Source organism: Heterocephalus glaber, unplaced genomic scaffold, assembly GCF_053883595.1.
Source record: "Heterocephalus glaber isolate CG9 unplaced genomic scaffold, H.glaber_assembly_v1.0 deba00001472, whole genome shotgun sequence".
Classification (NCBI taxonomy): domain Eukaryota; kingdom Metazoa; phylum Chordata; class Mammalia; order Rodentia; family Bathyergidae; genus Heterocephalus; species Heterocephalus glaber.
The window spans coordinates 92,589,473-92,603,258 of record NW_028258315.1 but is presented as its reverse complement, the minus strand read 5'-3'; the positions used below and the strand labels follow the sequence as shown (position 1 = coordinate 92,603,258).

The 13,786-nt window shown below is 44.2% G+C and overlaps 1 protein-coding gene across 12 annotated transcripts in view; it reads right to left on the bottom strand.

Moving 5' to 3' along the window:
* The window catches only part of Colq (collagen like tail subunit of asymmetric acetylcholinesterase), a 75,837-nt gene that overhangs the window by 9,175 nt on the left and 52,876 nt on the right, over positions 1–13,786 (bottom strand). For all 12 annotated transcript variants that reach the window (XM_087182484.1, XM_087182481.1, XM_013065415.3 and 9 more), the window contains 5 exons: positions 13,445–13,471; positions 12,770–12,814; positions 12,562–12,597; positions 9,365–9,445; positions 3,300–3,405 (listed from right to left, as the gene is read on the bottom strand). In XM_087182484.1, the coding sequence (XP_087038610.1) occupies positions 3,300–3,405; positions 9,365–9,445; positions 12,562–12,597; positions 12,770–12,814; positions 13,445–13,471 (295 nt within the window). The remainder of the gene's footprint in view (positions 1–3,299; positions 3,406–9,364; positions 9,446–12,561; positions 12,598–12,769; positions 12,815–13,444; positions 13,472–13,786) is intronic.

The window sequence follows — 13,786 nt, the reverse complement described above, 5'->3', positions numbered from 1 at the left end:
GAAGCAGCTGGTGGAAAGACCCTAACTCCCTGAGCTGGCTGGCAGATCTGTTCAAGATTAGAATCCTGATAGCATGGGAGTGGAGGCTGCCAGCTTCTTATGTCAATTTAGGGTTGTCTGGTCTAACAGGAAATATGAGTGTAATTCTGTGCAAAGAGCTCCAGTCTTATGTTCTGATTTTTCCAGAAGGGCCCAGAGAAACAGAGACTCCATTAGCCTAGGACTCTTCTGGGTAGTTAAACACTTGGGGAAAATGAAGTGGGAATGCTCTGCAACCAGGGGCATGAGAGTGGCATTGGTGCAACCTCCTGAAAGGCTCTGTGGCCCCAATGACTCCCCCAGATCCATGGCCTTGGAGAACCAGGAATTTTTCCAGTTTTCCAGGTAATTAGTGGTGAGGCTGAGATTTAAACTCATGTTTGACCTAATAATGTGCCATCCAAAAGACAAACTCCTAGAATATTGATGCTTTCAGGAAGCTAGCAATTCCCAGGTACCATACTGATTCACTTATTCCCTGCCTGGGTACAGGAAGGACTCAGCCAAATTTGTAACTTGATTATCGTAAATCACATCCCAAAGGCATTTTGCCTTTATTCCCTCCCCAACCTCCAGGCTCTCTTTCCCTGACACTCGGGTAGCTAAAGAGCTCCCACCTTCTCCAACCTCTCCAGCACCATCTGGCCTCATGGTTCTGGGTATCAGAACCCCAGGGAGCCTCCTGACAGCACGTGGCAAGGAGCCTGCTGCCACTGTGGCAGTTTCCCTGCCACTTCCTCCCAGCTTGTTACAGGGCATCCGTTATGCCTGCCTGCTTCCTGCCGGGCTTCCCTAAAGGCCACAGCAACCTGAACTGCACACCTCAGCCTCGACACTCTGGAGAAGGCAGAGGCCAGCACGACAGTCTTCGGAGACAGTCTTCGGACCAGGTGGCACCAGTCAGCTCTGGGATCTTGCAGAAGTCACTTCTCTCGAAGCTCAAGGTTCTTATCCATAAAGGGAGGACTGGACTGGGCCAGGAGAGGTTAACACGTGGGTAGTGGAATTCCAGGCTGTCGCAAGATGGCTTTGGGGAAGGGCTTCAGAGTTCTGGGTGCAGGTGCTTGGTTCCTTCCTGAGAGCGGGTTCAGGACTCTTTTTTAATCCGACTCTCAAAGGTAACCTCAGGAACCCTACAGGGGCCTCGGGAACTGGATGGTTATCCAGTTGGTGTCAGGCACAGGGATGTCTCTTTTAAACTCCTCCCTTCCTCTCTCTCCACCTGCAAACCCCACAAACTTGTACAAAGAACAAGATTATTGCCCCGGTTTTCCTCTTTCCTCTCTTTGGCATCCTCTCTTTGGGAGGCTCTCCAGAAAGAAAGTAACTCAAAGGAAGGCAGAGAGGGAGGGGACGTGGGTCCAAAGAGAGGAGCCTGATCCTGCATGGCCGCTGGCTGTAACCCAGCAGGGACAGGCTGTGAGCCCCTGCAGGGACCAGCCCTGCTCCTCTCAATTGCCAGGTGCCATGGGGGGAAGTGAAGCTGACTCAGCCACAGACCTTGCCCTCGAGGGACACACCACCGAGCAGGAGGATGAAACACATCTGCAGGAAACAGTGCCCAGTGCAGGGCCCCGACAGAAAGGCAGCGTGATGGCGCTCAAGAGAGGGTGACCTGCCCTTATATCCTCATTAAAAAGAGGGCTTGGAAGGAAGCAGAGGATTGTTTTGGATGTGTAGAGGGTGAGAAGTGAGCCAGGTCAGGTCACGTGGACCCACAGAGACCAAAGATTATGTTCCAGCTTGGCAGAGAACTTGGTGTCTGCTGCAGGGCAGATGCCAGTCAGGCTGGGATCTGGCAGAGGATGGGATGGTGGAGGGAGAGAGAGGTGAGCATATTGGGCTGGAAGAGAAGGAGCCAGAAGGTGAGGGAGGGAAAACTGGACTCTGCTGGGCATGCTGAAGAGAAAGGGTTGCAATACACTAATGACTGACGGGACAAAACAGTGGGCTTCAGAGTCACTGCTGATGATGCCCAAGCTTCGTCTTCTCATTTAACCCTAGACCCCAGGAGGGAAGGGGAATTCAAGTCAGGTGTTGGCAGCCTTTACAATGGCAGGTAAGCTCTCAGTTTGCCAATGACCCTGAAACCCACACTTTTCAGTCTCTGGGGTTGGCAGCTCATGGTCATGGGACTCTGGGGAAAACTTTGCATGCCAGAACCAAAGAGGATGAGGACTAGGTAAAAGGACAAACCAGGTCACCTGGCCACTCAGAAGCAGATTATGGGGCACGGGCACATGGCCTGGGCCACATCTCAAATCCAGGTCCCTTAACATCATGGAACTAGGTGGAGTGTGGAAGAGAAGGCATTTCTCCAGACACAGGGAAGATAGGGCCTTTGTATCCTGGGGAAGAGACAAAGACTCAGACAGAATGGTTGTGAGTGCTCCTTGGTAACCTGAACCACACAGACCAGGATTCCTAGCCTTGCACATGTTCTGATATTCAAGGACAGCATGGGGAGGCTGTTACCAGGCATCCATGGGCCATGTAGACTCAGAAAACAGACACTCCAGAGGTGAAGGTAGATCAAGGGCTAGAGGGACCTCTCTTGATATCTTTCTACCATAATTCACCAGGATCATTGCCCATTCCTTTTGTCACCGTTGGAGAAGTGGAGAGAACGTCAGTAATGCCTAAGGTTGAGTGTTCTTGGCATCCTGACAGGTTGGAGTCTTACAGCCAACTTCAATTTGAAAAGAATCTAACAAAATATATTTTTTGTCTATCCTGTAATGTGGCTACAAGTACATTCCAAGAAACATGGGGAAAAGTGTGTGGTGGGATTTTAAAATGTTTTCACTTTTTAAAGAAACAAGTTGGAATAAAAATTTTTGATTCCTTTTATAAACTAAGGGAAAAAAATCTTGCACAGTTCAGTTGTTTTTGGACCTGGAGATGCTGTCTGAAAGGCCTTGCAAGGAACAAAATAAAGGATGGAGCTAATCAAATTTGAAAAGGTCAAGAAAGGTAGCAATGCACCCATGCCCTCCTCAACCACAGACTTTTGATTTCTTTCTACAAATTCTTCCCTATCTGCAGTGCAAATAAATACGGACTCTTTCTATGGCATTATGTATTGCTTGTGTAAAAGCTGAATGAGCCAAACTGTACAGAAATTGTAAACAGAGTAAAGTGCCTCTGGTAGTTTCTAACTGAAGACACAGGCAGAGCTCTGCTGTGTCTCCTTGTGCCTCTGTAGGGCAGCTGGCAGGGAGGGTGGCCCTGTAGATCAAGTGAAGCAGTATAGCTCTTACCTGCAGATGGGGGGCCTGGGGGGCCTGGAGGGCCTGGACGGCCAGGGTGGCCAGAAGGCCCAGGCTTGCCAGGTGGGCCCACAACTCCACTATCTCCCTTCTGTCCCTGATGGAAAGAAAGGCAGAGCCCATTATGAGACCATGACCTGGCCAACTTCCTTCCCTACTGCTCTCTAAATCAGGAGCGACTCAGCACTTAGGAGCAAAAGCTCAGGGCACAATGCAGCCCCAGAAGTCTTGACTACCACGCTCCTAAAAGGCTCGGGACAGATGACATCTGAAACAGTGATGGTGCCAACTTTGTAGGCTTTAGTTCTTGTTCTGTCCTAGAAACATCAAACAGAACCCGTTCACCAGCTCTCCTGGCATGAATTAGGAAATGGAGGTCCAGAAGAGAGCCAGGATTTGGGCAAGACCTCTAGCATCGAGGAGGCAGAGTCAAGCCTAGAATTTAGGCTTTCTGCCCGCTTGTCAAGATTATTTTTATTTCACCTCAAGAGCTGTTCCCAATCACTGGCTTCCTGTTGCTCTCTGCATAAAGACCCAGCTCCTTACTCCGCCCACGAAGCTAGACTTGGCCAGGCTTCCCAGTGTCTATTGTTTTCTTTAGTTTCTTTTTTTTGGTACCAGGGATCGAACTCGGGACCTTATGCTTGTGAGGCAGGCGCCGGAACCACTGAGCTAAATCCCTGGCCCCCAGTGTCTGTTGTTTTATGGTCTTTTTGATCTTCAAGGACACTAAAACTCTTATCTATCTTTCCAAACCTTCTTTCTGCCCCATGTCCTCGTCCCTCCCCTCTGCCTTCAGCTCTCAGCTCAAATGTGCTGCAGCAAAGAACTCCTAGACCGTCCCAGGCTGAGTGGGTCCTTCTCCCTGGTAGAGGCTCCCCTCATTTGGAGCTTTTCCTTCACAATATTTCTTCCAGACTGCAGTGTAGAGATTATTTGAGGGGTCATTTCATCAATGTCCCCTCTGAGACACATGCTTCCTGTGGGCTGGAATCTACTGTGCTCCCCTCTCCTCCCTAGATCAAAAGAGACAGGAGAAAGAGGCAGAGGGCACAAAGGGGCGGAATCTTGTTGATCTGTAAAGCAAGAGCTTTCACCTTGACCGTGAGACCCTGTGGAACTCTCTCATTGCTTTGAGCCTTGGTTTTGACTTTGGTCAAGCGGATCTAGTAAATTAACTCCCACATAGGTCGTTGTGAGACTAACCACAATCACAGACATGAAAATGTGGTTTGGACAGGATGAAGGGCTATGGTGGAGCACGGTTTGGATTCATTTCACACAGCGAAAGAAGACTTGATTTTTTAATTAAAGGCACACTGCAACTGATGCAGCCATAAAGTTAGGCAGAAAGTCAGTCATTAGCAGGCTGGAGTCAGGCAGCTGGGGGCTACTTGGAAAGCAAAAATGTGATTGTTCTTCACTTAATCACTAGCTATAGATAAGATCCACACAAGCCATGGTTAAGGTCTGGGGCCCACATAGAGATCAAACTATTGGTAAGGGGTTGAAAAAACCTCAAAGTCTCAAAACAAACTAGAGACACTCACTTAAGTAGTAAACAGAGACCTACTTGGTTCATACAGCCCATTTTATTTGTACAAGAATAATAATAAAATAGGGAACACTATAGGGATGCGGAAACAGGGAGAATCATTAAAAGCATGGTTTGGATTTCCTCCCAGGATAGCCAGAGACTTAAAAGCCATTTTTGGTACAAATCTTGACTCTTTACTTGGGCCTACAGATGCCCAATAGATAACTAAAAGCAAAACAAAGTTTGATCTCCATTCTGTGTCCTTTGTTACTGTTAAAATTTGGGTCAAATCTCTTTTCAGGTCTACATATAGATATGTTAATAATTTAGGGAGTATCTGTCTAAACATTGGCAAAACAAGGTCGATTAGGCCTGAATTTACATAATATTACCCTCTTCAAGACTAAAGACCCCGGGATGGGCAGTTTCCAGGGATATCCAACTACCTTTCTCCAGTCATTGTCCTGAATCTGGTTGTTCTAAACTCAATCACCTGTGACCAAAACCATCTCCCAGCCATAAAGATTCCAGAACTATGACACTAGGAGTGAGATAATGACCCACTGGACCCCAGCCCACCAGCTAACCCTTAAAAACTGGCCTTCTGCCTTCATGGGTGGGCCAGTCTGAACTCCTGTATCAGAGTCTGCCACCTTTAGCTACCTAAACTGGAGTCCTTTCCTATCTTCCCTCTTACTTTCCAATTAAGACCATTTTTTTTTTTGGTACCGGGGATTGAACTCAGGTCCTTGCGCTTGCGCAGCAGGAGGCGAAACCACTGAGCTAAATCTCCGGCCTAACTTTCCAATTAAAACATTTTTTTCTGTAAATTTGTGCTTTAGTTTTGATTTCTGTTATTGCTAAAAGTAAGGATCAGGGCTAGCTGGGGGGGACAGAGCTACAGCCATTCCCCTAGGGGAGTCCTTTTGCTGCCTACTCTGGGAGCGTCTAGAGCAAATCAAGCTCTCTGTCCCCAGCAGGGGGCCCTTAGGAGTGACCCTGGGGGAAAGTGTTGGTGTGTACTACTATAGGCTTTTCCCCTGAGCAATTTGCTAACTAACTACCCTTGCCCTAGGCTTAATCAGGACAGTGATTCACCGCTGAGTTTTGGCCTGGCTATCCTTACTACACTGTGCCTGGCAAGCTTGCCCACCTGATGAAACATAATCTTCCCCAAGTCTGAGACACAGGAATATTAGAGACTCCTTTCCAATCAGGAAGGTGACATGTGACCTGCTGCCGGGTCAACACGGCCTTGGAGGCCCTCTCGATAATACCCAAGGAGTTCTTAAATTCTTACTATGGGACCTGTGTGGTCAGTTTGTTTCCACTTCTGTCCTTATGGGGGCCATTCTTAGGCCTCAGTCTAAGCTGAAGCATTTCATGAAGCAACTAAGATGGACCCCAGAATGGCAAAGGAAGTCACACCAGCTTAATATAGACACTGCTAAGCCTTATTTTTCTGACAGCCAGCTCAGCTGGGTCTGACAACAGGAAGTCTTCCTGTTGTCGCTTGACAGAGGTAGAAATCTTCCTTGATTCTGACACCCAGCAGTAAAGGAATCTTCACTTATCCATCATCTGCTCAGAAGGAGCCATGTCTCTATCAGTAGGACTCCCTGGGCTGTACTTTCCAGGAAAATCATTCTTTATTTCTTATTTGCTACAAAGTTGGAAGATCTCTCTCTAGGAGGTGGTTTTGTCTCTGTAACTGAAGGTTTTTATGAAAAAGACAACAGGTGCTTGCCTAGGGCTGCACAAAAGCAAGTCCTGAAGCGGGAAGGTAATAGGAGAGGAAATGGGAAAAGCTGGTCACCACACTCTAAATTCTAACCTTAACTCCAAAAGGGGCTCAGCAGAGGGGTCTCGGGCTAACAGCTCTACCTCCCGGCTCCTCAATTTTCTTGTGAATAAACTGAGGAGACTGGATTAAATGGTTTCTAAAAATCTTTCTGGTTTGGAAATTCTTGTCTGAAATCCCTTCTGCATTTTTAATTTTGGGTTTTGGATTGACTTATACTAACCTCCAGAAATTATTAGTATCACAGGCTCAACAAGCATTGGATATATGACTCTATGTTAGGAAATGAATTCATGACAAAAATAAAGTACCATGGTAAGGCTTCCAAAGCTAACAACTCAAGTATCTGCTGACTGAGTGAGGGCTGGGAGCACATTCGGGTTGTTTATAACATTCTGTAGGAAAGATGGCCTCATTCCCCTAGCTGCTCTGAGCTCACAGATGTGGTTTTGGTGTAGCTTTTACTACAGAGAAATCATTGTCAGCAGAGTCAAAGAATAGGCTTCCTGGCTTTGGCTGTCCCAGGAAAAGACATACACTGTCAGAGAAAAAGTAGAAGACAGAAGCCACAGGCTTTTTCTTTTCTTTTTACCTTGTACTAGGATGAAACCCCAGGCACTGCACATGCTAGGCAAGCACTTTACCACTGACCTATACTTTCAGTGCCCAACAGGCTTCTTGTACCTCAAAGCATAAAATATTCTGGATGGAAATCATCAGCAGGGGAGAACATGATAAACTACTTCCTCTCCTTTTCCTGAGCCTAGCTTTAAGGAAATTGGTGTCTGTGGTAGCACTGTGAAGCCATGACCATATCACCTATTGAAACTATTGAATTTTGAAAATTAGACTGGAATTTTGTCACTTCAGAAGTTATTGTGAACCAAATTGGAGCCTCTGTCATTCCTAAATTTACTTGCAAAAAGACTGATTAGCATCATAGTGCTACCACAGTTCCAAACCCGGACTGTACATTAGAATGACTTGGGCACCTTAGAAAACAAAACATAACAAAAATCCTGGTGAAGACCCATTTCAGGTCAATTGCATCAGTCTTTGGGAAGTAAGCCTGTGTGCTGGGATGAAGCACAGCAAAGTGGGACTGTGACAACTGTACCTGCAGTGGGAATCTGTATTCAGTCAAGACTCACATGGTTTTTCTATAAGCTAAAGTTGGCAAAGCTGTGCATTGGGTGCATCTATACCAGATCTAGCCCAAAGAAATCATTAGAAGAATGGGAAAAATTTTGCATCCAAGATGTTCACCTTTTAGCATCATATGCAATCTGGTCAGACCTCTCTTGTCCAAGCAATGTGTTCCTTACTCATTTACCAAAACATGATGCAGATATTTTAAAAGATGTTCTCAAACATTTACTAATATCTATAGTAACAAGAAAAACTGTATATTGTGATTTTAGATAAAAAATTAGGGACCAAATAACTATATATTAGATATAAAAGAAACAACTTGGAAGTATAAGAAATAATTCTGGAAGGAAATATACCAAATCATACCATAATGACCAACAGTACAATACTTGAGTGTTGAGTCTTTAGATGAGTTCTCTTATTTTTTCTGAATTCTCTAAGTTTTTTGTGATAGTATATGTTTGAGGTTTTTTTTTTTTTTTTTTTTTGGTACTGGGGATCGAACTTGGGTCCTTGAGCTTGTGCAGCAGGCGGTGAAACCGCTGAGCTAAATCCCTGGCCCCTGTGATGGTATATGTATTTATAATGGAAAGAGAAGTAAAAAGCTGACAAAATGAATGGATTTTAAATGTTTTTACCACAAAGAAATAACTAATATATGAGGGGATCGGTATGTTAATTAGCCTGACACAATCATTCCACAATGTATGTACATATTCAAATATCAAGTGTACCCCCAAATATATAATTATTTGTTAATTAAAAATAAAATAAACACAAATATTTTAATATATGTTCAAATTATTTTTCTTCTAACATTTAAAGGCATTAGCATTAAAAAGCAAGTAGTGCATATATTCATATTCATATAGATCATTTAAAAAAATTAAAATATTTAAATAAAGTTGAATTTAAAATATCTCTTTGAAATAAAAAGCCAACAAACTGACAGTCAAAAAAAAGGAAAGAGCTCCTCTCAGGAGGGCCTAGCCATTATAAAAGAGACTGGAAATTTTTCTGAGGCACTCAGAAGCACTCAGAGCTGCCCTGGAAAACACGGCTTCCTCTTTCCTTTTCCTTCACATCACCAGCTTAACATAGGGGCCTGCTGATCGATCAGGAAAGATCAAAATGAGCAATTTCCCTAAATCCTTAGTAAGCCCAATAAAAAAGATCATTTACAAATTGGAGGCCTATGTGGGGAAAACCTTTCAACAGCAGGGAACTATCTGGGCTGTTCTCTAAAATTCCTCTTGTGTCTGGGACGCTAAGGCAAAAGGAACATTTTCTGGATAAGTGATCATAGTTTCCTTCAACTCCCAGTTGCTTTGGCTAAGTTAGACTTGTTCCTATGAACCAAAGACTGAGTCCTGCTTCTGGCTGCAGGCACAGCTCGAATGGAGCATCCTCCCCAGGAGCTCTGCAAGTGGTGCTGCTTCTATCCACCAGCCTAGAGGATGCGGGGTCTCGGCTATGGAATGTCTCTGACTGACTCTACAGCCAACTCTCCATATGCCCTCAGGTCAGGGGTTCTGACCTGTGGGGGTGGTAACCTGGGGTCCTTACCTGCTTCCCTCGTTTTCCTGGTCTTCCTGTGGGTCCTCGGTGTCCTGCTATCCCAGGCTCACCCTTTGGACCCATTTCACCCTGGAAAGAAGAAAGAGAAGCAAGCAAGGAATCGAGCGTGTAGAGCAGGCTCATCTATGCAGGTCTATGCAGTCAGTGCCTATGAGGGCAGCCTCTGGGTCATTCTAAGTCTCTCCAGGGGGCTGCCCTGGAAGCTCAGGAGACTGATGAGGTGAGGTGAAAGGCAGTCTTGTCTTTTACGGAAAAGGAAGTATCCTTGAGCAGGTTGCTTACTACCTGAGAGGGATAGTGGTGGGGCAATAGATATTTTAGCAGCCAAATTAGAGATCCAGAATTGCCAAGGTGCAAGTTTCTGTATTTCAGTCACATGTGTGATGCTACAAACTGGGAAAAAGCCTCTTTTAGTTGAAGTTTTATATTGTGCTTTGTTATGTTTTGTTTTTCAACACAAAGTTAAATCTGTGGGTTTTCTTTAATGATTGGACATAGTTTTGTCAACTGTCACCTTTGGGAAGTTTGTGCCAATTTAAATGGAATTCCCTTCATTAGGAGTATATATTTCCCTACTCTTTAGTAAATATTGCTTTAAGTTCCAGCTCACTTCCATTGATTTAGATGAAAGCTTTTTTGTGGGGAGAGATGTTTCAAATACATGTTCAAATATTCAATATTATTATTGCAAAAGGCATGGAATAATGTAAACAACATCCCTAATTGAAAATAACTTTATATTGAACTATTAGAATCAAATTCACTAACCACAGGATTTCACAGTTCAAGGCCAACATTTTGGAAAACTAATATCTCCATCGTACTGTGGGTTTTTCTTCCCCAAGTTTTTCTAGGGTTCCAGACCTTTAGAGCAGGTCTTAGGATTGCTGTTATTTGGGACCATGACCTCACAGAGCTCATCATTCCTGCCTCCTGTAAATCTCTTACAGCCTAAAATACACCTCCAACAAGATAAGTTTAGCAGTTACAACCATGAGATTTTCTGTTCGTCAGCAGCCCGTGCCCATGAAGACCTGCCCTGGCCACTCAGAGACAATAGTAGACACCCAGGTTCTTGTCCATGTGGTGGTCAGATGTGGTATAATGCAGTGGAAAATTCCAGAGAATATAAGACTACAATAAAGATCAAGCATAAAGTTCTGCATGATCTGTCAGCTCAGCCAAAGTAATGAATCCATTCCCTCAAGTCACCCACATCTTACATCACCAAGAACTGTCCATAAGTCTATGCTTTCTTTCCAACTCGTGGTATCAGTCAGCTTTCTTGGTGGTGAGAGTGCGAGGGGATAGGATGGATTCTTTGTTGCCATGGAGATGCGTGCACAGTTCTCCCTTGGCTGTTTAGAGAGGCCAGGGAGGTCTTGTTTGGCTAGGAGAAAACGGTAGCATAAACAGTATAAATATTTTAAGGAGACTGTCAGAAGGAAGTGTGGTCCTTCCCTTTATCAACTGGAAGCAGCCAGTAATTTCTTGATCTAATTTCTCCAAGACCTAATTATGACTATCATATCAGCGCTCTCTTAAACCAGCCTACCATGAAAGGCGAAAGACAACTCTTTTGATGCCAAGTCTAGTAAATGGAGCCGAGGCCAGAGAAACCATCATACCTAGTTTTGCAGTAACTTAGGATTTTTTGAGGTTCATTGTTGCACTGAATAAAAACCTACACTAAATGGTATTTTGTTTTTTGAGACAGGATCTCGCTATGTCCTTCAGGCAGGCATTGAACTCACTATGTAGCCCAGGCTGGCCTTGAACTTGTAGTGATCCTGCTACCCCAGCCTCCTGAGTGCTGGGACTCCAGGTGTGCGCTACCACGCCCAGCTAGCCTAAATGTTTTAAAATAAAATTATTTTTCTCTTTTAACTTGTGTGTGTGTGTGTATATATATATATATATATATATATATATATATATATATATATATTTTGTTTTTGAAACAGAGTTTCACTGTTTCTATAGAGTCCAGGGGGACCCTGAACTTGCAGCAACCTTCTTGTCTCAGCCTCCGAGTGCTGGGATTACAGGGATGTGCCACCATGCCCAGCTAATTTGCTTATATGATTAATCCATTTTTTAAAACACAACATGGTCTCTAGGGAGGCAAAAATAGTTTCTGACAGCTGAAGCTATGCTAAATCATAGTAAATTAATATATAAAGACTGAAAATATATAAACATGTTCTAATGACTAGATACGGTAGGATAAAAATTTGTTTAACTTTGGAAAATAATGTCAAGATGAACTTTAAAAAATTAAAAAATTCTAAAAAGCATCTATTTGTATGTTTGAAAAAATTACAGTCTGAGGCCTAAGTTAAAATATTTTCCAATGTCAATGCCTTGAACTGTGAAGAGCTAGCATTATGATATTAGCTTAGGAATTGTTCTAAATGGTCATTTATACATTTCTCTTTCTCTTTATTTTCTGATACCTCCTCTCATCCTGACCTCATCCTTTTTCCTTAGGCCTCAACCCTAAGTAAAAGTTTCTAAAAATCTGTCAATCAGTTGCTACCTTTATATTTTTTGTTATATCTACATATCATTCTATTCTTATTTACCAAGTATTTTTTCTTTAATTTACCTGAAACTCACTGTTTTTTAAAATTAGGCCTTGTTCTAAGCAAGAGGCTCACTAAATATTTTATTATTTTAATTTAAAAATTAAATAAAAAATTTAACTGTTACAAAATGGTGGCTGTCATCCAGTTAAAATAATTCTGCACATGTCTGGCAGGATGGCACCACCCTTTAAGGCTGTGCCAAGAGTTTAGGCAGCAGGGACTTTAAGCCAAAGGCCCGGGGCCTGTGGGCTGAGAGGGGCCTTGAGCACTGTAGCTCAGAACTGAGCACCTTGTCACAGAGGCTCCTGCTTTTGAATATTGCCATGTCCTTCCAAGAAGCAGAAAAAGCAAAGAAGGTCCTCTCTACTCAGATAGAATGGTTTGTTCTCCTGTTGAGCTGGACACCACCCTGCAACCCTCCCTCAGTAGGGAAGGTAACTTACTCCCCTCCCCAAATCAGAACTGTTCACAGCTAACCCCACTTTCCCTGCCTGATGAACATGAGCCCCAGTGTAGGGGCTCTGTTTGTTGTGCTTGGATGGCCTGTTTTTTTTTTTTTTAACTGAGACCTGTGTTTCACCACTTCTAGATACTTACTTTCTGCCCCAACATTCCAGGAAATCCTGGGAAACCCTGTGAATAGAGCAACAGATATTTTGATAACACTTGAAAGGGCTGTGGATGAGCTTGGTAAGCCATTTTCAAGATGGAGGCTTGTCTGTCTGTCCACCATTCAGTCCACATATGGGATGAGTAGGGGCCATCACTCCATTGTAGTGTATCATTTCCATGGACTGGCCATTACCTTTTCTCCTTTGGGACCCAAGTCTCCCTTTTCACCTCTGGATCCCTAGGAGTAAGCCACAGGAGAGAGTCAGTGAGTTAATATCATGGTGGAGTTTAGGTGGAGGAAGTGAAGTATTTCAAACTGAAAAGCTTCCTAAGCCAAGACCCTCATTTTACAAATGGCATAGAGATACTGGGTGGCTTTCCCAGGAAAGGAATGCTTTGTGATCTGCCTTCTATTTGGACCCCAAAGATCTCTCGAATTAATAAGGGACAACTCACAGAAAATTCTGGTCCTAGATCTTCCCTTATCCCTGAGGAAATTTGTCTCCAAGCTTCTGTTGGCTTTTGCTTTGTTTTGACAGGTGAGGATGCCGTGTTGTGGAGGCTGTGTATAAGGACACATACCTGCTGCCTTCACCAGCATCCCCATGCAAACTGTGTGCATCCTCTGTCTGCCTAGCCTCACTCATCTGCTCTGTGTGCAGGCATCTGTCTCCACTGTGAGCTCTCCCCTATCCTGAAGGGGCCCCTCTCTTTAGCCCACTGACAAAGGGCAAAGGAATAGCTAGGAATGATTGCTGCAGCCAATTATTGACTAAAGAGAGACCTCAGCCCATCCTCTCTCCATCACTGACTCAAGGGTCTACAGTCCAGACCAGGCTCCAGGATGCCATCAGAGACAAGCACTGACCTTTTCTCCTTTGGATCCGGGGTAGCCCTAAAGGAAAGGAGAAAGTATATTTACGATCAGCATTGTAGGACCTTTGGGTGTGGTCCATGAATGAAAGAAATCCCTGAATGGGATACCAAGGAGTCTCCACATTGCACTGCAAGTTTTAGTGGGGTTGCAGTCGTAAAGATGTCCCCGAGGTTTATGTTTATACCAGGCCTGAAAAGAACATTTCTTTCTTATGCCACAGAGGCCTGAACAAGGTTTCCATTTGCTGTTTTGTCCAGAAGCTTGATCATCACAGCCCAATAGGATAGCAGGAATGGCATCCCTACGCCCCTGCATCCTGGGACAGGATGTCCC